The sequence below is a fragment of the Aphelocoma coerulescens genome, chromosome 8 (genome assembly GCF_041296385.1).
Source record: "Aphelocoma coerulescens isolate FSJ_1873_10779 chromosome 8, UR_Acoe_1.0, whole genome shotgun sequence".
Taxonomy (NCBI): Eukaryota; Metazoa; Chordata; class Aves; order Passeriformes; family Corvidae; genus Aphelocoma; species Aphelocoma coerulescens.
Window position 1 is genome coordinate 18,860,772 of NC_091022.1, and position 25,132 is coordinate 18,885,903.

At 38.2% G+C, this 25,132-nt stretch overlaps 1 protein-coding gene across 2 annotated transcripts; it reads left to right on the top strand.

Annotated features, from left to right (window-relative positions):
- Positions 1 to 2,750: 2,750 nt before the first annotated feature.
- On the top strand, positions 2,751 to 24,377 carry SSX2IP (SSX family member 2 interacting protein). 2 transcript variants are annotated; one of them, XM_069023134.1, is made up of 16 exons: positions 2,751 to 2,838; positions 3,091 to 3,215; positions 10,219 to 10,254; positions 10,843 to 10,976; positions 11,707 to 11,873; positions 12,117 to 12,317; positions 13,938 to 14,048; positions 15,320 to 15,455; positions 17,035 to 17,110; positions 17,188 to 17,359; positions 18,062 to 18,212; positions 19,394 to 19,530; positions 19,943 to 20,110; positions 22,234 to 22,342; positions 23,189 to 23,309; positions 23,489 to 24,377. In XM_069023134.1, the coding sequence occupies exons 4-16, from the start codon at positions 10,934 to 10,936 to the stop codon at positions 23,640 to 23,642; spliced, it is 1,746 nt and encodes a 581-aa protein (XP_068879235.1). In that variant the 5' UTR covers positions 2,751 to 2,838; positions 3,091 to 3,215; positions 10,219 to 10,254; positions 10,843 to 10,933; the 3' UTR covers positions 23,643 to 24,377. The 2 variants fall into 2 exon arrangements, with proteins under 2 accessions (XP_068879235.1, XP_068879234.1); XM_069023133.1 differs by lacking the exon at positions 10,219 to 10,254.
- The last annotated feature ends 755 nt before the right edge of the window (positions 24,378 to 25,132 follow it).

The window sequence follows — 25,132 nt, forward strand, 5'->3', positions numbered from 1 at the left end:
TTATCCTTTACTGTATCCCTGAGGATCCCAAACTTCCAAAGACACCACCTCTTCTCGATATCAAAATCCTCCTTATGCCACCCTGTCATGAATCACTTTAGAAAGCTGTGTTTTACTCCTCACTGTAGTTTACAAAGACTATGTTATACCAAACTGGTGCATTATCAGTGAAGGACTGTGTTGGGCTACAGTTTTTCATATGGTAAAATTTCCTCTGATACTTTTACCTGAATTCATCCCACAAAGACTTTTCCTTTCCTGGCCATCCTTTTAAAAAAACATAAACCAAACCTGATCCATGATGCACAGCAGAGTGCTTGGGGAGTTCTCCTTTGAATAGCATCAACTTCAGGAACAGCTGCTAAGATCAAATGGACAAAGGGAATTCGGCACCACCCACCCCTGTATTATGTTTTAAAGCTCCAAGAGCTTAATCCTTCCTGTGAACAAGGTCTGTTGTCCCACTTGCTATTACCACTAACATATTCTGTGCAAGTCTGCTTCCTCCTGGAGTGCACCTGCGGCAAAGCTGCAGTATAAAGGTCCAAAGTCTCTGCATTAACCTGAGTGATAAAATGAATGTTTTCTTCTGTACTGAGAGTAATTATTTCCTATGACTTAAATAACACTAAAAAGATTTAGTTATTAAAAATGTTTATTAGTGCTTTTGCAAAGGTACTAAAAGCCAAAACAATAAGCAGTATTTCTGGAAGCTGACAGAATGTCCTTCTGACACAGCAAGAAATAGTCAGTTTAATTGCCCCATATTCTTTTTCAGCTGCCTGGAGAGGTAGTTATGGTCTGCTCATAAATGAGATAAATAGCTTTATTTCCAATATGTATGACAGGAGTGTATTTTGCCCCGGAAATCAAATTTTGTTGACTTTTGAAAAGCTGATTTTGACCTTACTCAGCATTTTTCCATTCTTGAGTCGACCTTTGAAAACCAGAAATGCTGAATGAAAGAGAATCTGGAAGCAGGGCAAGCAGTGTGTGAGAAACATAGGGAGGTTTATCACAGCTGTGTTTGCAGCAGGACAACCTACCAGGCTAATTTTCTTCCGCAGTTCCCTCCCTTGTTGCACACAGGGCGTTGCTCTGTCTACTTGGTGACCCTAACAGTGAAAATGCTAATGTACTTCTTGTGTCCTATGTTACCACTTTCTTATACTGAAAGTAGTCAGAAAATAAGCAAAATTTGCCAACTTGGATGGAAAACTGAATTTAAGAAAGAGTATATAACTATAATATATTAAAACCAAATATTTTATAACCTAGTTGCTGCTATTTCTCTGTGGTGGTGTCTTTCCAGTCATAATAGTCATTCTGTCTATTGCATTCTAAGCCTCTTTTCTATCAGTAATTTTTCTTGTTTTAAAATTCTTGATCTGGACTATAACACCGCAGCTTTTGAAGAAAAAATGGCAAGAATAATCATCAATCTCTTCCTGTCACCGAAAGCCAGGAAATAAAGTCTCCTAATAAATTTACCAGGTTAGAAAGCTGACATTGGTTTATTAGCAGTGCTGGATGCATGTGGATTTCTCCTCAAAGCATTCATGAAGAACAACCTAACAGGCCAGGTTATATCCGTGGAACTAATGCATATTCATAACACGTCCTGAATACATATGTATATGCTAATTATTTCCATGAACTTATTTGAATATGAGGTCTTTCGAGGGTCTTTGGTGGTTGTTTGTGTACATCCCACGCCTCAAAATTTCCCTTTTATGGTCCCAGATTTTCTGATGAATGTCCTTTCCTTGAGATCACTTTGTTTAATGCTTGTGATTACTTGCACTGAATCCTCCAACAAAGTAGTCTCCTCAAAGCTAAATGTAAAGAGAATATCGGACCTGTTCTGGTGACCTCATCTTAATTTTAAAAATGCCACAACAGGTTACAGTTGATAATATCGAAAATTATTGTTTATTATCCTGGAAATACATTAGGATGAAAATTTCAAATTTTTAAAGGCAACACATCACATATTTAGTGGTGTGACATTGGAACACTTAATTGGTGTTCTCTGGGCCAGACTGGGTATCTTGGTGCTCCTCCACCATCACTCCCAGCCACAGTGAAGACTGTCAGGTCTTGCACAGGGAGGCACTTTTGTGGCATGGGACTGGGAGAAGAACCCATTGAGAGGAGCTGTGGAGAAGAACTTGAGGGCTCTCGTGGATAAAAAGCTGGACATGAGCCAACTCAGAAAGCCAACTCTGTCCCGGGGCTGACTGGAGGAAAACCTCAGAAACTGCCTCCCAAGGAACCATGGCCAACAGGCCCAGAGAGGGGATTCTCCCTCTCTGCTCCCTTAAGAGCCCACCCGGAGCACTGCACCCAGCTCTGGGGTCCTCAGCTCAAGAACCGTGTTGTCCTGTGAGAGCGAGTCCAGAGGAGACCACAAAGACGCTCAGCGAGCTGGAGCACCTCCGCACCTCAGGCTGAGAGTTGGGGTTGTTGAGCCTGGAGATGGCTCGGGGCAGACCTCATCACACCTTCCCTTACTGAAGGGAGCTTGTTAAAGAGAGTGACTTTTACACAGGCAGAGAGTGACGGCACAAGGGGCCCAGGTTTGAACTGACACAGGAGCCGGGCCTGCGCCGCCCTGGGGCCGCGGGCAGGCGGCGGAGGGGCGGCCGGGCCGCGCTGGGCCGCCCGCGGGCGCGGCAGGTGCCGTTAAAGGTCTCCCGGCAACCGCCCGGCCAATGGCGGCGGGGCGGGGCGGGGCGCGGCGCGGGTTTAACCCCGCGGGGCCCGGCCAGGGCCGCACCGGCCGCGGGGCTCGCTGGGGAGCAGCTTCCCTCCTCCTCCTCCCTACGGCGGCAGCAGGTGGGGGGGTGTGCGGGCTCCTCCGCCCCGTCACGGGCGGGGCGTTGGGTGCGGCGGGTAACGGCGGGGCGCGGTGGCGGCCGGGGGCGGAGGTACCGGCGCTGCTGTGCTGGGCTCCTCTGGCGAGCCCGGGAGTTGCGGGGCTCCCGTGGTCTGGGCTTGCCCCGGGCCGGGGGAGGGCCCCGTGCGGGGGCGCAGGAGTCTCTGGCCCGGGCGGGGTTGCGGGTGCTGACATGTGCTCCCTTCTCTCAGGCTCCGGCTGATCCGCGGGGCGAGGGAGAGCCGCGGCTGGGCTGGGCTTTGCCGGCTGTCCCCCCGGCGCTGTAAGGCCCAGCGTTTGCTGTCTCTGTGAAGCTACAAGCGGCAGATGCTCAGAGGTGAGAGCCGTAAAGCTTTCTACTGAGTCAGGGAATTTGTGACTGCTGGGGTTGAGCTGGCGGCTCACGTGTTGTTAAAAGAGTACAGGTTCCGTAAGTGACTGGGGCGTTTTGAAAATACGTTGTTTAGAATTCTATTTCTTTGCAGCAAAGCTACTTTTAGTTTGAAGATCAAATCGTAATGCGAGACCAGTTTGTAGTGTTACTGCATCCCCAGTTTATGTAGAATGCTCTGCTGCTTGCTATGCTGAGTGAAGTAGTTAAGCAGGACTCCATAGGCTGCCAAGGTATGATAGGAATTTCAGGGCAATGACTTAAAATAAGAGGCATTCGAAGTAAAATCTGAACGTATTAGGTAAATTTTAATAATGAACTTAGAAAGGAGACCTAGAGAAATGATTTGATGCAATTAATGGAGATTTCAGATTGCAAGTATTTATGGGGGAAGATGATGTTTCTAGGGTTTTTTGCGGGGGGGAAGGATGGGGTCAGGAAGCTGTGGTACTACCATTAGTTATAATTTGGACCAGAAAGATCACAGGAGAGAGTAACACCGGGCTCATGGGGTTCAATATCATGGTTCTAAAGCTGGCAACAGATGCTAAGGAAAGGATGTTAAGTATAGTTTGATTGTACAGCAATGCTTTTATCTATGTATCCTCCCAAGATGCTGCAGTCTGGAGCTGAAGGATTTCTGAGCAGAGGCTGTATCTGTCTTTTAAAATGTAATAGCTGCTGATGGATGTTTTTTGAAAAACTGGAGACAGTTTATATATTTAGTATTCACAGCACCTCATGGTGATGCAAGTCCACAGATTAATTGTGTTTTATATGGAAAAAATGCCCTCATTTTCCAGCTTTGACACTGAGTGTTTCATTGCATTCTTTATAACTGTGTTAAGAGAAGCAAAGAATATTTGTTTTCTGTATGTTGGTCCTGTTTCTCCGGCTGTTTCCTCTTCTAGTTGAAAAGCCACAGCTTATTAGTTTCTTCTATGAAAGCATTGCTTGTCCTTTCTTGCACCATATTTAGGTATATTCTGTCTTTTTTACAGGGAAGGCTGTACCTGTGCGTGATATTTAAGGTGGAGAAGCTTGGTGTTCACAGAGAGACATTATGGTGGTCTCTTCTGTCCTCTGCTCCAGCATTCTGTTAACTGCCTGGGAGCTGTTATTTCCAGGGGACTAATCATAGGGACCTGGGATCTCTTTCTGCATGATAATGCCTAACTAGAGTCTGTTGGTTTAAGTGCATAGTAGAATTGTCTTTTTCATTGCGTTAGTTTGTGTTTATGAGCAAGGAATTTCAGCTGCTGATTTTTATCATCCATTTGTTCAGCGTGAGGACAACTTTCTGCAGTTCATCATTCAATCTATGTTTATTTTTGTGAGTAACTCTGTATAGTACCTGAGTATATCACCTGTTTATCACCTTTTTGAGATTTACTGTGCAACAGAGATGCCTGCACAGACCCCTTTGGGACTCTAGTTTTTGTGTCTTTGGGACTTTCAAAGACTTTCCCCACCCTTCTATCACTTGTTCCTAGTCTTTGCCCTTTCCTGTTTATAATCAGTTGTGAATAAATTCCTTAACATCTTAGTTTAAGAGCTTTTTGAGGGAACATTGTGAAAAGCTTTTTGAAAATCCAGTTTTTCTGTCTTGCCCAGGTGTGTTGTATTATTCTTTCTTCCAGAACACTGTGGCAGACTTGTTAGTGTTCCTTCCTTCCACAGAAAGTATGCTGACATTTCACCAGTCCTATTTGTTTGCAGTTGCCAAGTCTGTTCTGTGACATGTTTTGATTAACAGATGCCAGGAATTTACATGAGAATTATTCCTTGAATTCCCTGGTAATCTCTAGAGAAATTATGTAGTTATCTTTTTGCATTCTGTGCCTGATTTAACTTGCAGGTTATATGCTACTGAAACTTGTAAGTTTCCTTATTTCTGGTATCTGGAATACTATTTCTGGCTCTGCCCAGTAAATATCTCACCAACTTTAGGAACTAATAAGTTAGTGGTTTGGTTTTCTTTTAAAAAGTTGTCTGCTTGCAGAGACAGACAGGTATAAAGTTTGGCTAAAGCTGACCTCAGGAAGAAGAAGAGGACATGCAGAAGATAGTTTCTGAGGTTTTCCTCTTTGTGACATAGGGAGATTTGGTAACAGAATGTTCTGCTCCAGCTACATATAATAAGTGGTTTGTGAATGCAAAGAGAGAAATGCAGTTTTGAAGATTAACAATAGAGTTATTGTTTAGTGATAAGAAAATACTAATGTGAAATTCATTGCATTAGTTCAAAATGGGGTAGGAATGTGGGAGACAGATAAAATGTTTCCATGTGTTTCAATTTTTTCAGTGGTTGAATTAACAGAATTTCAGTCATCTGTGTATATAGCATGTAGAGTTGAATCTTGAGGTAGTGCATCAGATTATGTTCCTTATAACCTGAGTGCTTGAGGCAAAGACCATGACAGGACAGTTATTGAACACTGAATTTTATCAGATGTAAGACTATATATTCTTGTGTGATTATATGTGTTGAGAAAATTGAATATTTATTTTCTTAAGACCCTTGGTAATTTAAATTCGTTTCCCTGATTGTTTTTTAAGTAAAATGGAGGGGAGAAATGTAGTTGGGATTTCTGGGTATGATGCATTCAGAATGAACAGAGGCTTCATACCCGTAGGCTGGGTGGTTTGACTTGCTTTTTTGCATCACTTTTAACAGTACTGGGAAATTCAGCTGAAAATCTGATATTACATAAAGTTTCTATGGAATGTGGATAAGTTGAGGGATTTCTTCACCTTAATTTTGAAGCTAATAGATTAATGATTAAATTGCCACAATTTTGTAAGCGTGGGAAGAAGAATCTGGGCTCAGATTTAATTGCAAGAGCTGCCATTAAAATTACAATATTAAATAAAGGTCACTAAAACTGTAATAGATTTTTAGAGGAAGAAATTCTTTTTACTATACCATTATCACTGGATATAATGTATACATTAGTGCTAATTATAAACTGTTATTAAGAATTCTGTAGAGAAACAATGTGTCAAAACTCTAGGGAGGAAATGCAGGGGCTTCCATGGCGATTACATGAATTAAAACAAGTATATGTCCTGACATTATCAAGGATGTATTTGTAAACCTACAATGTCATGTCTGGAGTGTACCCTAAATTTACCTAGACTTTTGTGTCTTTATGTCTATCCGGATAAAAGCCATCTGTGTGACATCTGTGGATTACTAGACAAATGTAAAAGCTTTAAACAGCTTCATAGCTCCCTTTGGGTATTATTTTAGTAGAAAAGAATCACACTGGTCTTTAAGTAAATGCTAAGTATGTACCCCCGCAATTTCACAAGTTGAAACACACGCGTGTCACGAGTTGTAGTATTTGAAATATACAGAGAAGGAATGTTAGGCAATTTCTGGTTGATGCTGAATCTTCAGACTTTCGTCTGAGACATTGCACCTCTCCAGAGGTGCCTTTCCGTGCCCTCCCTTCCTTGGTGGGGGGTAAAAGTTTTCTGGGTTAGCAGATACTGCATTTCCCACTTGTGTCACACCCTGTCTAGGTTAGGGATGACCAGATGGGGCAATATGATCACAGCACTGTGCTGTGACAATTCTCTGCTGATTGATTGAGTGAGTTTTACAAACCCAGTTAAAACTGCTCCTTTTCAAGTTTAAACGTGATCTTTAGAAATTTTAAGTATGCTGTATTGTGTTAAATTTATAATTCTACTTCTTGCTGCTTATGATTTTCAAGTTTTTATATGGCCTGAACTCAGGCTTACTTAATTAGATTTCGTTCTTAAATCTTGGTGCATTTATTGTCAGTTCCTCTCCTGTCCCCCAAAACACATCCCAGTAATTTTATCAACCGCTTCTTTCAGCTCTTTGGGCTTATGAAATATACTATTTTTGAACTTTAATCTTATTCTTGAAAGATGTGTTTATTAGTGAATTATCTAGAAGTTTCTGGGAATATTTCTGTAGTTTTTTGTCCAAAAATTTCCAAGATGGCTTTCAAAGAAGTTCTGGTATGCTATTAAGATGACAGTGCTTTTTTTTAAGTTCCTTGGGGATTTTGTACTTCAGTTGTTCCAACTAGCACTTGAATGCCTTGGTTTGATTACTTCTTCCTTGGTATTAATTAAGCTCTCTGTGATTCTAGTTGGGTGTATGTTGGGGGTTTTTGTTTGATGTAAGATTTCTTTTTGCTCTTACATTCACACTTTTGAAGTTGGGTCCCAGAGGCTCATTTTCAGGCAATCCATCCATGTCTTGGCCTCTCCAGGAATTTCTTGCTTGGGAGAGGAAATGACACTGCCAGTTGGGGCAATTACATCTAGTAAGCACTGGATGGTTACAGGTTTTTGGGCAAGTCATTGAAACTGCTAGGGGAGTGACTATAGCAAAGCCCTCTGTACAGGGAATGGGCACAGTAGGAAAATCGTTATGTGGTTACAGCAGTTTTGGCTGCAGTGGTTCTTTTTTCTCTCACCTGCAGTCAGTCAGATTTGACATTAGTATGAGATGCTGGGAAACAGCAAAATTAGATTTTTTCTTCCTGTTGCATGTTTTCCTTATCAGGGCCAAGGGGGAGGAACAAACATGGACACAAAACTTTCTTGCTACTTTGTTTGGTTAAAGCCTTTTCTGTTAACTCTGATATCCTAGGAAGATCCCTAAAATACATTTTAATCTTATGTGTTATTTTATTGTTCTTCCATAATTACATGAGAGATTGCTTCAGAGTTAGACATTTTCATCCTCTACATGAATATGTTACCTGGTATATTAGGGTGGTTAAAGAGAGCATTGTAGTGTACAAAAAGGGGAAGGGTTCCTTCTGAATACACTGTATCTAAATTAATTTCACATCTACTCTGTCTTCATCAGGAATGCTCATCTTTAGTTCTTGCATACTTCAGAGAGGCTTTACTGAGTTGTGTTGCTCCAGAGAAACTGCCTACACTGGGAAGGAAATGTATCTGATGGATATTAATCACCAGATAGCTTTAGAGGTCATTGCTGAGGTGCTGAACTGACAGCAGAAGCCATGTGGAACTGTTGAGATGATCTTAGCATGAGACTAAAGGCTTGTTTCATTCTCTTTTGCAGCTGACACTGGATTGTCTTGTTCTTCACATCTGAATTTAATTCAAAATACAGTAAATAAAGATGAATCAAGTACAAAATGCTGACTACTCCCTGAAATTATTACTTCTTCAAAGCTACTGCACTTGTCTGATCTCAAATAATGGTTTGAGATACTTTGGGATAGTGGTCTAGCAGATGAAGGAAGTTTTTGAGTTTGGTGCTTTTCAAATCTTGAAATTGCTGAGGGTGGATTTTAGTCTGTTGTATTAAACTGTGCAATGGACTTCCCAAGACAAAAGGCTCTAGAGCTTTCAAGGTTGAGAGGAGAATATGGTCGTATTACCTGGACCTCATTGTAGTTCTTAGATATTTTTCTTTCTCTGTCTTCACTAGGCTTCCCTCTAACTTTGTGTGTTAATTTTCTACGTGTCCTATTACTAATAGTGTGTCACTACAGAGAATTCTTGCTAAAGTGTCTGCTCTGAATGAATTAGCATGTGACTTGCAGGGTGCAAATTTAGAGAATCATTGCATTCCTATACCTGGATTAGTCCTGCTTCCAGTCAGACATTGTTTAGGGTGACAGATGCTGTGTCAGAATAGTATTGGCAGTGCAGAGAGACTTGTGGGTTGATATCACTGTATGTTCAGTGAATGTGAGTGATAAGACCTCAGAGTGGGGATGCAGTCTCTTAAAGAATAAAAGCCAGTTTGTTTGGAAGTAGCAGAGTATCTGAAATGAGATTAATATTTCTGTGGACTTTCCAACAGTTCTCGATGGAATTTGTCTTGAGGTTCTTAATAATCTTTTGAAATATGTTATTAGAATGCAGGATTGTGATGTCAGGAATGGAAACTTGTACCTTAATTTGCTGCCTTTTTCCCTTGTGTGTGCATTTATCTATCTTATGGATCCAGCAGAAATGAAAGTAGCATGTAAGAAGTGTGTCCTCTTAATACTTACCGACTTTGAATTCCATTTTAAAAGCACAGTTGTCTAGTTAATTTGTGAACATCTTGATTTTTACGGGGGGGAAAAGTGAAAAATATGCATAATTTAATAAGTGTAGAGAGAAAGCAGAAAAAACATTTCTTAAACAAGAACAGCAACTAGATTGTTACATTGACTGTGTTTTCTTGCTGCCTTTTGTGTACTTTCTGATCTGAAAGTTTTCAGGAACTACTAAATTATAACACGTGAGGCATAACTGTTTACCTTTTTTTCCCATGCACATTTATGAACCTGGAGAAATTTTCATCAAGCTGGATACTTATTTAGATTTTTTTTTTTTTTAGTGCTGAGCATTCTGTAATGTGACTGTGCACCAGTATGATCTCTTAAAAAATTAGTGTTGCTTTGGACACTGTATTTTCTGCTGTGTCATGTTGATAAGGATTTCTACTGTCTCTGTGCTCTCAGGAGACCTTAGAGATAACAAAACCCTTCTCTTCCCCCCCTCCCCCCTCCAATGATAGTTTTTTCCACAGTGATAAAAATGCAAGGTTTTGGTGTCAGAAATTTACAAGTTGCTTATCCAGACTGTGTTTATTGGAACATTAGCAAGGATTTAGGGAAGAACATCCCTGTGCTCTAAAAGTCTACTGAATTAATCTAAAACAGACTTTAGACTTTGTTCCCAAGTGTTGCTTGAAACAAAGGGGCCTTCTTTCCTCTCAGGTGGAAAGTTTGTTTCCCTGAAGTATCATTGTTGCCATAACAGTTGATGGGTTGTGCTGTCCAAGTCTTAAGCATCCAAGCTGGATTTAAAGTTTCCAGCAGTGAGAGATAACTAATGCTATTATGTGCCTTCTCACTGTGTGGTGGAGGTGGGGTGAAGGGACAATCTCTTTGTTCTTTCTTACGAGTGGGTGGCTTCCTTTGGTTTCCAGAGGGACAGTGCTGTACTGAGCGGCTGTGCCAACAGGGTAAGGCTTCTCCTATTTGTTTCCTTCAACAATTTTGGAGTTTCTGCAAGGAAGCAAGAAACTTGCTAGGTAAAGGCAATATGACTAAATGTGTAAGTCAATTTAAATGGTTAAATATTTAATAAAAGTTCCTTTGCCCTCTGCCAATGTATCCTCTCTAGAGCCTTTGTAATGCATCTCTTTAAGTAACAATCCTATTTAAACAGACATATGTTAAAACTTCATGTAAGTTTACTGTAATAAAATTGCTTCCTGCTTATATGGCAGGGAAAGGTACTTGGCTTGCTGTGTTTTCTCTGATGTACATCAACAGACACAACTAGTTATCTACAGTGTTAGTCTTTATTTTCATGTGTGCTTGGCATTTTGGCTTTAATTAATGGTTTACAAGACAGTTAAGGCTAAATATAGATAGATGCATTGTTTTTACAGCATACTATTTGCTGTGCTTACTGTGTTCCAAATGTAGTGTAAAGAAGTAGAAAAATTCCACGTGGTTCAAGTTCAACAGTCACTCTCCTGTGCCTGCTTTAACTGTCTAGCTGTATTAGCTGCTTTTGTTAATCTAAAACACTCTTGCTATTTTAGGAGATGCCTACGTAACACACGTTGCCAGCAATTGCACTAAATACTTCACTGCTGAACCAGTTGCTCAGGTACCCAGCCTGTCTCTGTTGCTATGGGAGATTGGAAGACTATTACAGTGCCGGTGCTGTCATCAGGTAAACTGGTAATGTTTTGAATTTAGTCGATTTGCTGATTCTACTAGCGATGTTATAGCAGCTAAAGAAGGAGACTGGAGTTTTGTGCATGACCTATTTGAGTAGGTAAACAGCATGGTAAATAATACATAGTACAAATAGTGCTTTGTCTTGGATTAAGTCCTTACAGAAATGCTAATGTAAAATACTCATACATATATGGAAAGATTTTAAGAACTTTCAATCATAGTTTGTTTTTTTATAGTCACACCTATCAATGTACCTTGTGTTTTCAAAGATTTCTTTACTTGTTCTATATTCTTTTTGCCTCATATTGGTTACAATTTGTTAAAGAAGTAAATATTTTCTTGCCTATTTCTGCCTGGTGGAAGAGTGAATTACAGCATATACTTAATAAGAATAATGCTACCCATATATTCTATAAGGTTTTACTGAATGCATGTCTCTTGCACCTGTGTTGTAGTAAGTCAATAAAAAGGAAGTATGGTCAGTTTTTTCTTGATGGATGAGTAAAATTTGGAAGATATAATACTTTAAATGTTACTGAGTCTAAATCTTCAGTGGAAGTTTATCTTTTTTATATATTGTGAATTGTTTAATGTCATTCTAGATGAAATTCTGAGCTCAAGAATCTAAATTTCTGTAAATAATAACTTGAATACATAAGGATTTGATTTTGTGATGTGTTAAAATAATAGCCCTGATTTCTTTCTTAATGTTTAAATTCTAGATAGCAAAAATATACTTTCATATACCTCAGAAAAAAAGATATCTCCTACAAGCATGAACTCACAAGTGCTACGCTTGTCACTGCCTTCGTCCAAAAACATGCACAGCTTTTTCAGTGCCTTCTGCACAGAAGAGAATCTTGAACAGAGTATATCCTATATTGATAGGGTAAGCCAGATCTTTTTGTTTATTGGAGGTTGTGTGCAGGTGACAATCAATTGTGGTAAAAAAGATTGACTAGATTAAGAAGGCTTCTTCCTCAGTGCTCAGAACCTGATGTTGGTGGGAAGTAGGATTCGGGTTTTTCCCCTTCATACAGGATTTCACCTGATACTGTCTTTTGGAGAATTGTGGGAGATAGATCCAGTTATTGATCTCATTTTCCCCCCCTCCCCCCTTGTCTTTTACCAGGAATTAACAACATTGGGCTTTCCTTCTATTTATGCGGAGTCCAAAGGAAAAGAATTAAATTTAGTATCTATCATAAATTGTATGAACGAATTGCTTGTACTGCAGCACAGGAACCTTCGAGCTCAGGAAGAAGTAGAAATGCAGCATATGAAACTGGGAAGTGATATGGATCACTTACAGAACTGCTATGCTAAGTTAAAGGTAGAAAACAAAATCATTCCACTAGTATTATGTAGCTCTCTACATTAACAGCAAGTCCTTTTCTGTTTGGCTTTTTTTCTCTCCAGTACAAATTTGCAGTTGTATTTTGGGGTTTTTTGAAGTATTTTCTTCCAAGTGAAAATGCCTTAAAGTTAATGAAGTTTGAGTTAGTAAGAGAACTTCTAATCACTTACAATTTTAGCCTCCTTTTTCAAGGAAGGGGGAAGACAGTTTTAATTGGGAGTGTTAATGTACACTTTGGGTGAAAATGTTAAATATTTTGGTTCCTGTCTTTTAGTATTGCTTAAAAGGGTATGCCCAGCTCTGAAAGATAAATTCCCAATGTAATTGTAACAAGTAAAAGCACAGATAACTCTTCTAGTGCATTACAGGGTTTTTATCAGTCTTTTTCCATATTGTTAGCTTTTTCCATGTGTTTGTTTTGTTGTTGGATTCCTTGAACATCCAACTACAAAGTCTCTTTGTAAGAATTGTTCAGAAGCTGTTGTCAAACCAGAAGTTACTAAGCTTAATTTTATCACAAGATAAACGCATGTTCAAGGCCAGTCAGTGTGGAGTAGATGATATATTGGAAGTTCATGGGTGCACTTGTATGTGCAGTCATATTAGAAAAGACTTGACTTTCTCTTAATTCTGTAAAGAAAATATAATATAAAAAAAGAAAATTTCAGTGCTTTTTTTAGGCTTGCTTTTCACTTGGGCTTGTCACCACTATCTCGTTGAGAAATATTAGTGTAGATTTTCAAAATCATAGTAGTCCTTCTGCTGAGATTGGTCATTCATGTAGAAAGATTTTTGATGACCTAAAAAGTAATCTGTAACTGCACTGATTTTTATACAAACTCTACAAAATGTTAGGTTCTAGAGCACTCCAGTTGCTTTCCCTAGATGAATAGCTTTATGGGGAGAGAGGGAAAACTTGTTTCTACTACATGAATCCTAGGGTATTTAATTTGGTTGTGAGCCTGTGAGGTTTCTCGTGTAGATTCTTTCAGATACCATACAGCAATTCTCTTGTCTTCCACTACTGTGTTACCTGTATTTCACTGTGGTTTGTTTAGAAGTTCTTGTTGCTTAAATGTATCTACACATTTGTACCTCACTACACATATGAAGGAAAAGCTTATATATAGTATTTGACTGTCATTTAAGCTGCCAATTTCAGGTCTGAGTCTCATTTGCAGACAAAAATTTCTAAAATGCTAGTTTTGCATTGTCTGTTATAATGAGATCATCTGTCTAGCTTCTCTGTATATGTGAAATGTTCCATTTGCATTGCTATGGTCACAGTCTGTATATTTGTGTCAATTGTACCCTTGATGATTCAACAGAAATGTTCCAGTAAAATTGTAGTTCCAAATTCATGCAGGTTGCTTAGTATCCACCTCACTCTCACAGTACAGATATGCTTACAGAATCCTGAGTTAATGGAAAAGTCCTAACTGAAAAAGATAATACCTGTTAAACACCAAGCCATATCTCAGGTGAAGTGGTTTTGCAGTTTGGTTAACATGGCTTGTTTGTTTTGGTTGGTTTGGTTTGTTTAAAACCTTATGCTATTAATTCTTATTGATGCTGAACTATCAACACTTTTTCTAGGAACAGTTGGAATTATCTAAAAGGGAAATAGTTGGGCTTCAGGAAAGAGACAGACAACTGCAAAGCAAGAACAGAAATTTGCACCAGTTACTTAAAAATGAAAAGGATGAAGTGAGTTGTTTTGTACATTAACACAAATCATTACATAGATATTGAAGATTTTTCTTTTTTTTTGCACGGCATCTTCTAATTGCTCACTTTGAATGTGTTTTTTTTGTTGGTAAATGTTGTCTTTCAAGGTGACTGGCATGTTGCATATGGATAAATAGGTCCTGTAAGGGATAGGTCCATCCAAGTTACAACAGTAGTAGAGAGTACTGCAGAAATGCAGATGTGAAAATTCTGAGATTTTCTGTACATCTTTATCTTAGAATGTTCAGAAATATCAAAAAGTAGGAGGGGCAACAGGATACAGCCACTTATTCAAACATTTATGTATAGAGGCCTTTGGGGTTTTTTTGTTTTGTTTTTTTTTTTAAATTATAGAGGGGAGCAAAAGACTGAAAAGAAGGGAGGTGGGGGGAAACCCAGCTCAAAACCACAATCTCGTTAAACTTAAATATGTTGAAACAATCAAGATCAGAAAACACTTTGACATTTGTGTTTGGGATTTCATTTTGACTTCTTAGTTTGGGATTTGTTTCCTGTATGCTCCTTCCCTAGCATTGTACTTCACATGGTTCCTATGTTTTTGTGACTGTGGCTCCTAAGTTTCTGTGAATGTTCTGTGTTCATAAACATATTCATACAGTTGGGAATCACAGCACTAACTGTATATAGTGGACTTCCTAAAGTTCCAACTGAAGATATTGAATGTGCTGCATGTTTGTAAGGTTAAATCAGAAAACTAAAAAAAACCCCGAGCAATACAACCTAGGAATTGATAGTACATATCAAAAATTTGTTTTATAATGTTTTAATATTCTTTTAGACCAAATGGAATAGTCTCTTTCAATGTGGTGCTGCCCCAAGGAAGAGGAGTTTATTTTTTCTAGTGTGAGACTAACAAGCATGCTACAGAATTGGAGTAAACCTAGATCTTGAACATGAATTACTGAAAGTAAAGATACATCCCTACTCTGTTCAATAAAGGCATTAAGACCTCTCAGAACATGAGTTCAGTTGTACTTCAGAGGAATTATAGTATTATAATCTGCTGCTTATGATGTGAGTTTCTCCTGAGAAGAAACTACATCTCCTGAGATAAGTTTGAGATCAGAATCCATTGGTTGGGCGAGCTCTTCTGATTCCTTTTGTCACTTCCTTTCACCAGAAGTTCAGTTTAATGGAAGTGTTGTTTTGCCTCATGTATTTTGGTTTTCTGAAGAAATTCATGGTTATACTTTAGTTGAAGAAACAGCTTTTTGTGGCATTGCTTTTAGGTTCAGAAGTTACAGAACATAATTTCAAGTAGAGCTACGCAGTACAATCATGATATGAAGAGGAAAGAGAGAGAATACAACAAGTTAAAGGAACGCTTACATCAGTTAGTCATGAATAAAAAAGACAAAAAGATAGGTAAGCAGCTCTTTGACTTTTACCACAGCAAAATTAGCATATTCTGTATATTAAACAGAGCCAATTTTAAGTATTTTTATCATTAAAGGCAATGCGTCCCTCCTGCAGTTTTTTTATGTGTATGTTAGAATGTTAAAGAAAAGATGTAATATTTCATGTTAACTGACTGTGTAACACTTACAAGCACAAACCAAATGCTGATCTTTATGAAATGAGGTGGGGTGTTCTGTTTGGTTTTTGTTCCTTACTAAGGAAAACTTATTTGGGATAAATTCCTATGCTAGAGCCATTTCTGCTCTATTTTCTTGCTACTGTTGCTATCACAAGATTTTGGATAATGTCATAAACGCTGTATTGTTCCAAGCAGTTGCCATCAGGAAGGCACACTGCATGAGCTTTTTTACACTGGAGATACTACACTCTGCTTGTGGTTAGCACAAGTAAGGAGAAGTTTTAGAGAGGAAGTAACACAAGGCAGATGACCCATCCAGTACTATGTGACATGAGGAGAAATCTATGAGTACTTGTATGTTGTACTGCCCAAAAATTGTGTTCAAAATGTTCATCAGTGCTGTTTACCATAAATACAATTTTCTGTCAAAAATGGCTGAAAATGGGTATTGTAGTTAGGTATTAAGAAAATGTACCTTTTGGTTCATATATCTGGCCTTAAACTATTTATATAATGTATCTCCAGTGGAAGGGAAGTCCTGCTCTTGTCCACCTGCCACCCCCAAACTCAGCTGTTTGCCAGCTGTAGGGCATGTTTTAGTAAGCTGATTTAGTTCAGTAAACTAGAAGAAAATGATTCATGTTGTTGCCAAGATGGTTCTCTGCTGATTTAGTTTTCTGAAAGTCCTCATGGGTAAGCCAAACCAGGTTAGAACAAAGTAGGAGGAACACTTATTTTGGCTGCAGAAAGTCTTAGGAATCAGTTCAGTAAGCTCTAGAAACTTCACCCTGAGGTCAGCAAAACTTAAGCATTCTTGACTTCAGGTGGCTACTAGTACTAGTTCAAGTATCGGTGAGGTGAAAATAGCAGGGTTTTAAAACTAGTTACTGTTTGTGTGATAGCTAACTAGCATGGGTCACTAATCTGTAATCATATATTGGGTTTGGGTTTTGGTTGGTGGTGTGGTTGGGGGTTTTTGATTTTATTTTTATTCAAATGTGAACAGAGAAATTTCTTTGTTTTGAGGAATATCTCATGAAACATTAATAAGTTCCTTACCCTAAACAGGAGATAAAACAAGTGTTATTGCCAGAATGAGCATAGAGTTGATACATTGATATAAAGGTTGAAATAGGGATGAAGGTGTCATTAAGAAATGCATATAAAAAATAAGACAGGATGAAAATACATCCTCCTGAGTTTCCAAACGTAAAAACTTCTCTTTTTCTTTGACTATGTTTTTTTTGCTTTAAGCAGGGCAATATGGTTTCATATGGGTCTGAAGATTGAGGGAGATATTTGAGTAATGTGATCTCTTTATAACAACTACATATAAATGCAATGTCATCTAAATCTTTATATATTTGCATATTGTTTCACACTTTGAAATATCCTTTTCATTTGTAGCTATGGAAATTCTAAATTGTGTTGGTAGAGCTGATGGGAAGAGAGGTGCATGGAGGACTGATAAGACAGAAGCCAGGTAGTTGTCTTAGAACAATCTTACTTGAAGCATGTATTAGGGCTGTTATGTTGTTACTGTAAGATTATTTCTTCCAGAAACGAAGAAGAAATGTACAAAGTTCTGTTAAGTGATTATGAACAACGCCAAAAACAGCTTTTACTGGAAAATGCTGAGCTAAAGAAAGTTCTTCAGCAAATGAAGAAAGATATTATTTCACTTCTTCCACCACAGAAACAAAAGCCTAAAGAAAAGTCTGAAGATGGGCTGGTAAGTATTCTTGAGTTAAAATTAAATCTCCATGGTAGTTTGGTATAGTGCTGGAGTAATTTGATAGTTATTAAAAAAAAAAGTAAACCTCTTATGAGACTTGCAGTGGATTGCACATCATGTGCTTTGCTTAAAATTCATCCTTGATAAATGTCTGCTCTCTGTGAATAACACACAGTGTATTCTTTCTAGTCAGTCAATGAAAAGCTTGAAAATATTCTTTGAACGAGTTTTAAATGTAGTAGCTACTGGTATGTAATTCTATATTGCAGTGCATATTGGATTTTGCCTGCCTGGGGGTTTTTGTCTGTTTGTTTCCAGATTTGAAGTATATCTTTACTCAGGATATTTTTATGGAACAGTTTACTGCCATGGCTGTGTAGAAAAGCACTAGATTCTCTCTGTCCACTTCTTTGTAAGGTGTGAATAAACTCTTTTTAACTTGACTGGATTACTTGCCCCTGTACTGAGGCAGCTGCTGCTTGAGTCTGACACCAGAACTCAGCAGTCTGAACCTGTCTAGCTTGAAGATGTGAGAGTGAGTCTTGCTAGCTGATCCACTGTCTCTGTGCTGGGGTTCTGGCCTGGATGGAAAAACGTTTCCTTTATTGTAAGGGTTTTCCTTCTCTTCAGTAAATTTAATCTATGCACATATTTGGAAGGGTGAAGTGGTTTGCAGCTTCTTGTTTTCTGCTTCTACAGGTGCTGTCAGACCAGGAGGAAGATATTGGAGAGTTAAATAAAGAGAATATGTGGGAATTATCTTGTGAAACTGTGCGAGAACAGCTTACCAACAGCATTAGAAAACAGTGGCGAATGTTGAAAAATCACGTTGAAAAGCTGGATAACCAAGGTTGATGTTTAACTGCATTATGTGCACATATAAAATACATTTTTTTAAAAGTAATGCAGATGTGGAGCTTTGAAATAATTGGATGCAAAATACATAATTCCCTCTCAGGAGTCTTGTCTTGCCACATCTTCTGAGACCTCTTGTGGCATTCTAAAACAAACTGACTGATGGTAGGGTGTTGGACTCTCCTCATTTCCAGCTGTTAAACAGCATTAAGACAGCTAAAAATATATAAAATTCTTTCCTAGTATTATTTTCCCATGCAAGTAAATGCAGCTATTACCACAGGGATGTTTGCTGTCAAGAATAAGATTGAGAAGGTCATGCATGCAATTGCAAATAAAGGAGCAGATGGCCTTTGAGAGTATCTTTACACACTAGAAAGGATGTCAGGAATGCTTGTAATACTTTATTTGGTGTAACTAACTGAAAAATAAGCATCAGGAAAAATGTTACAATTATTTGCTCTTTTGGAGTCATCCTCTAGGTTTTTACCATTTATAAGGATGACCATAGTATAGCCCTTTAGGATTCTGTTTTGTGTTCAAATACTGGCATCAGGGGATCAAAACTTGACTTATTACAATCATTGTGATTTAGCTATGCATTAAATTAAATAAACCAGTATGTAATTTTACAAAATACAACCATGCCTGTAATTCATTCCCTTACTGGAATTAAAACATGCATCCAATGTTTGTTAGCTCCATTTCTCCTTCACAGGACTTGAAGGAAAAGGCTTTCTTTTTATATCTGTGATAAATATAGTTACTGTCATATTTTTATGAACACATAAGCCTTTCAAAAATGGTCTCAGGAGAATGGGCTAACAGCATGTCAGTGAAAAAAGTCTTTAGTTGTCTTGAGGTTTTTTTTAAAATGACTGCTGAAACAAGCAAAGATTTTGTGTAACACTTATTGCAGTGTAGATGGTTGATTTACCTTCATTCATGTTTTTATTGCTGTTTTTTTTTTTCTGAACTGGATTTGATGGATAATTACATGTGTAGCACCAATTTTGGATCTCTTGTCTCTGATAGAAATGCTGTGGAGTACACTGTGTGTCTGTCATTCAGGATGAAGAAAATAGTCTAAAACTTTTTGCTCTTCCTGGGAGTCTCTGATATGAGGTGTTGGGGCTTTTTAAAATTTGTTTTTAATATGCTTTTTTTCCCCCTTAGTGTCACGTGGACATTCAGGAGCTTTGAATGAAAAAGATGTCATTTCAAGAGAAGACCATGAGCTAGAAACTGAAAAGCTAGAGTTAGAGATTCAGCAATGTAAAGAAATGATCAAAACTCAGCAACAGCTCTTACAGGTAGTAGACTTTATTTTTTCTTATTTTTCTCATTGAATCCAAGTGTGTTTTACTTAATATGACACTTTTATTGCCTCTGAGCCTTTCTCCATTTCTTGATAATGCTTTTAAATTAAAATAACTTAGTGGGTTATATGAGTATAGGTGTGCTAGTGGCTTGGTTGATAATTTTGTGAATATTTAATCCTGGTAGGAATAATTTTGGGGGCTAAACAAAGGTGAGGCAGCCTGAACAGGCACATTTTAACTGCTATCTGAAATTTGCCCCCACTCTTCACCAACTTGATATTTACTGCATTGTTTCCACATTAAACTTCAACCATTTTTCTGATAAATCTGAACCTGTGGCAATAGTGTACCTCTTCAGTCACTGCCAAATTAACATTTGTCTTTTGTTGCTTTATACCTACAGCAACAGCTTACATGTGATGATGACACCACTCTGTTACTACAAGACTGCTATTTGTTGGAAGAAAGAGAGCGTCTTCAGGAAGAATGGAGGTTATTTCGAGAACAAAAAAAGAATTTTGAGAAGGAACGAAAAAGTTTTACAGAAGCTGCCATTAGATTAGGACTTGAGGTATTAGAAAAGGGAGCTCTTATGGAAGATGAATTACAAGTCTTTCTTTTATACATGCTGAAGTGCAGCCATGCAACAATATCTGTTTCTGATGTCTGTAGAGAAGAGTCATTGCCATACTGGATAAAACATATCTTTGGTCATTCTGGAAGATCATTCTCTTGGCAGTTCAAAAAGCCAAGGTTTTTGTGTGTGTTGGAAAATACAGTTTCTGCAGCTGGAACTGAACCTTCTTTGTTTCAGCTTTTGAAATATCTTAAGTACTTCCAAAATCAGTCATTCATTAACTAGATCCCTTAGATACTGCTTGAGTTTCATTTCCTACAAAAGTAAGGCCTATGCAAATTTCAGACAAATTTGGCTGAATTTCAAAAGGTACTTGTTTTCTAAACTTTTTTGAAAACCAGTGACTTCTGCAAAAACACCAAGTAATTGCTATGTTTCCCTTAGTAGGGTCATTATCTGTTCTGTTTTTGTAGTTAAGCTGGCCAGTAAGCACAGATACTGGCAGTCAGGGTAGATGTGTCTGTAAATGAGCTCTAGCAAATGTGCTTTGGTCTAGCCCATAGTTAAGTCAAAAATGTGAAGGGGCTTACAAGTTTGGCAGGGAAAGGTCATGATGATATGACTGTGAAACCAGGATGGTACAGATATGACAGGAAAAAAGCCACTGAAGGAAAAAAGAAATGACTTTATTTCTTACAGAACTGCTTGCTTTGATGTGCAGAGCAGAAAGTTGGAGTGGGATGTGATTAAAATTTATAAAGCTGTGGATTCAGTTTGAGCAGACGAAAGCACTACTGTTGTTGACCAAATCCCTCAAGATTTAGACTAGAGGGAACTCTTAATTTTGAAATAAAGTCATAAACATATGCAAAAAGGTACCCTTTTTTTTAGTTAGGTAGTTGACTTCTGGATTTTTTTCAAAGGAGAGTGTAAAGGCAATGAATACCATCAAGTTCAAAAAGCAGTTGCCTGAGCTTATGGGCAACACAGTCACAGATAATAAAAGTGGGGCAAAAGGGGGTATCTTTCAGCATCTATAATCAAATGGTTTTTGGGACTGGGAACTTGTGAGGGAATGCACTGCAGAAATTTATTTATGTTTATAAATAGCATCTCTTGCGGCCACTGGTGGAGACAGGATATGGAGCTAGCTGGACAACCTGTCTGACCCAGAATATAAAATACTCTTAGATTTTACTTAGGATACTGGGATAGTAGTAGTTCACATGGTAACAAATACTGACTATGACTTATTTCATTTTATTTGCATTTTAATGAGTTAGTTGATTTCATGTGGCACATTGAATTCTGCTTTAAAAGTTGTGAGTGATAATAAACAATAATTGTTTGTCTGGAAATGTTTAGGGACTACGTTGCAGCATAAGCGTAACTGCTCATGCTTCAGCTTGTCAAAAGGCTGAAGTATGAAATGAGAAGCAATGCTGTAAGCTTTGTAGGTGTTTGTGAAAGTTTGCGTTGGAGTTCAGCTTCCTCTGTTTTTCTACTGACATAGAATAGGAGCATCCTGTTTCACTGATGATGTTTGGAGATGAAGCAGCTTGTTGCTGGATTCCAGAGCTGTTGGATCTCTTGGAAGCTGTCTACTTGGCATTATTTTCCTTTTCTGTCCTCACAGGGGCTGGAAAGTGAAACAAGCCTTTTTTTTGGGCTCCCTCCCTCCCCCCCCCCCCCCCAGTTTTAATCAGAAGCAATCAGTGCTATTTTCAATGTAATTTTTCCTATTTAGAAGGTTTAAGCAGTAATCATTCCTGGCAGCTGCCTTGGATGAGGGCTGCCTCCAAGAGGTAGTGCTGCACTGAGGGGGGAAGGGGAGCATAGGAGGTAGTGTCACTGGAGTGTAGAGCAGTAAAGTGAAAGGATTACTTAGGCCTCTGTGGCACAAACCAGGGGACTTGGCTTGTAAGTGCCTCCTCAGACAATCCTTGTTGGGCTCAAAAGCTGGCTTACAGACGGTCTTTTCTGTGTTAAGCTGCTGGCTCTCCTTAGTGACATGGACCTGTTACAGCTTTGGCTTTCTGAAACACAATAGCATCAGTTTAATGTGGGCTAGGCTTGTTCCTGTGGTCACAAGTGTAAACTGTCATTTCTTTTCTTAGAGAAAGGCATTTGAAGAAGATAGAGGAGCATGGCTGAAGCACCAGTTCTTAACTATGACTGCTGATTGCAACAATCCAAATGCGACAACTCCAAGTGCCTTCTTAAGAAGTGAGTGTTTGGTTCAAACTAATGTTCTTGCACAATTTCTTTTTCTTCCTTTCAGCTAGAAGTTGCAACTATGTACAAAACCAAAGCATCTCAAGGAAAACTTTACCACGTATATGCATGCCTCCACATGTCAGGGCAACAGAGGGTTCAGAATTTCCTTTTAAAAAGGGAATTGTAACTCTCTTTGTGATAATTATGTGGTGAATTTATATTTGTGAAACAATCTGGTGAATATCAAATACCTGACAGCACAGCAGGTAACTTTCAGGTGCTTTCATAAATACTGTAGAACATGTAATCATTCTGGTATTCCACTTAATATGAAAGCTTGGAAATCTAAATGTGAGAAGGGCTTGTTCTGGCCCTGCTAAGTTTGCCATGTCTTTCCATTGACTTGAGTGATGGTTAAGCTCATGTAAACGATAAGAGATCTAACTTCATTTTGATTTTGTTTTCTATATTCTAACAAGTTTGGAGGTTTTCATGTTGGTGTTAGTTACTGTCTGTGCATGCTGGAGAAGTCTTTACTTAAGGAATAAAAAAGCTTTATCAATTGTAAAGTGAGAAGCTACATTTGAGTGACTTCATATGACTACTTGCAGTGGTGGCTGTCTATGCAAATGCTGCATTTTCAAATTTAGAGTCCTAATTTTAACATAACTTCATTCAGTGGCATCACATAGACTTCTAAAATTTTATCCCATGTCTATAACAATAAGATTTATTATTATAACTCTGCCTTAAGGTATTTGTGTATCTTTTTTTAAAGCAGAAGACACAAACATTTGAAGGACTTGCTTGTTTCCAGTGGAGTGCAGTTTAACTGCTGATGTGTGTCTCTCTTAGGTTCTGAGCCAGACATTCGTTTAGTGAAGTCTGCATCTCGGCAAAGAAAACCTCCCTCTGTGTTGAGTGCTCCTGTTTCAGCAGAACCTTGCCAGACATCTCAGTATATTGCACAAAACAGGTTTGTGAAACAATGTTGTAGATGGTTTCTAGAGTGCTGAACTCTATGTAGAGCAGAGTGTAATCTAAAGTTTATGGTTGGTATATAACAAAGGATATTAATCATATCACAAAAAGAGTACTCTGTTTCCATTCAAAGCATTATCTATTTGCATTGTAACTTCTTATTTCCACTTCCAGTGTTGCATCAGAAAAACCTGCTGCAGATAACATGCCAAATCTGTGGGTGGCAAGTGATGACAAAGAAGAAACTGAAGAATGCACAAAGTCATGGGAAGACTCTGGAGTTGGCACTCTGCTATGTAGAAACTTGCACATGGAACAGCTGCCTTAGACTTTCTAGGGTGGCCTGCTGGGTTTTTTTTGTTAAAGACTTGTTCATAAACATATCATTCTAAATGAAACAGAATGCTGTGAGTTTGATCATTCTTCTAGAGGATTATGTGGTGATCTGAATTGTGGTGTGTTTCTATGTGTGTGCACATGGCTTTTATTTTTTAGACCATTTTTTGCCTCTTTCTTGCAACTCTTGGGAAAAAAAATTAAAAATATATAAAAGCTTTGATATTTTTCTAGTAACAGAAGCTCTAATTCTGGAATAAAGCAATGGTCTGAAACTTTGACTGTAATGAAATACTGGATCTTAATGTGACCTTTCATCACAGGCAGAGATAGCACTTTTAGAAATTGTTTAATTATTGGAAACATTCATTTATGTCTCAAGTGTAACTGGCATTAAATCCTCTTTTGCCTCGACTTGAATGTACAGTATACTGTAGATTTTTAACAAAACAGGTTCTATATTTATTGTGTGATTTGAAAATACCTCTTTGATATCTCAATGATTTAAAGTGCAAAATCTTTATATATTTGTAAATAGAACAACTGGTTATGCTGAGAAACCATGAAATGAAACACATGCATACATAAATATTATTTTACATGCCATTTTAAATTGTTTTATAGTGATATTCAGTTTACAGATCCATTAGGACTTTCAATGGTTCAGTCAGGAACCAAAGTATTTCAAATGTGAACAATAAACGTGTAATTCTATTCTAAAAACCTCTGGCTGAATGATTTGTGTGCAGTAAACTATTAAGAAACTATGGTTATAGGGCTGTATACAACGTCTACAACTCTGGTGCTGGTTTTGTATTTTGTTCAGTTTTTTGTTTTGACTCCAGAATTTTATTTTTTGTGTAGCCTTGGGGCAGTCTCTTTTGTTTATAATGTAATAAAAATAGCCAGGTTAGAGGTAAGATATTTCAATGTCCCCTTTACCTTACTCAGTGCATGGAATTTTCCTTGCCCAGTACAAATCCATCTTCTCTGTTGGGTTTTTGTGCATATGTGATTATATATAACCTCTGCATATGTGATCACTTGTGTAGCTCTGCTCCTTGTGTAACTGACCTTTTGGAAGAGTCTAAGTGTAAACTGCCTTTCTTCGGTCATAGGTGGGAAATTAGCTCAAGTTTAGAATCCTTCACTGAAAATCCATTGCTGCTCTGCCCATTTTCTTCAGAATTGGATGGAGTGTAGTGATTGGACTACCTGGAAAAATAGTGGTAGGATAATATAGGGAAGAGAAAAAACTGCAGTTCTCTAAGAAGCTAAGGCAGAAAGCTGCAGTTTCTGCTGCTGAGTTCAGTCCAGTGAGTTAGAGCTTAAGATGAAGTAGTAGCCAATGTCAACTGCAGAGGATACTTGTGTGGTTTTCACATAGTACCCTAAAGGGAGCAGAAGTGGATGTAATGATAATAGTACTAATGTCTTGGTTGGCTTTTTGCTGCATGGATAGTCAGGTTGGAAAGACATAAT

Excerpts from the sequence above, each read along its gene's own strand:
- SSX2IP (XM_069023134.1), top strand. The coding sequence starts at position 10,934 with ATGGGAGATTGGAAGACTATTACAGTGCCGGTGCTGTCATCAG. Across the intron at positions 15,456-17,034 it reads TAAAAAAGACAAAAAGATAG|CTATGGAAATTCTAAATTGT; the intron begins GTAAGCAGCTCT and ends TTTCATTTGTAG. Across the intron at positions 17,111-17,187 it reads ACTGATAAGACAGAAGCCAG|AAACGAAGAAGAAATGTACA; the intron begins GTAGTTGTCTTA and ends TATTTCTTCCAG.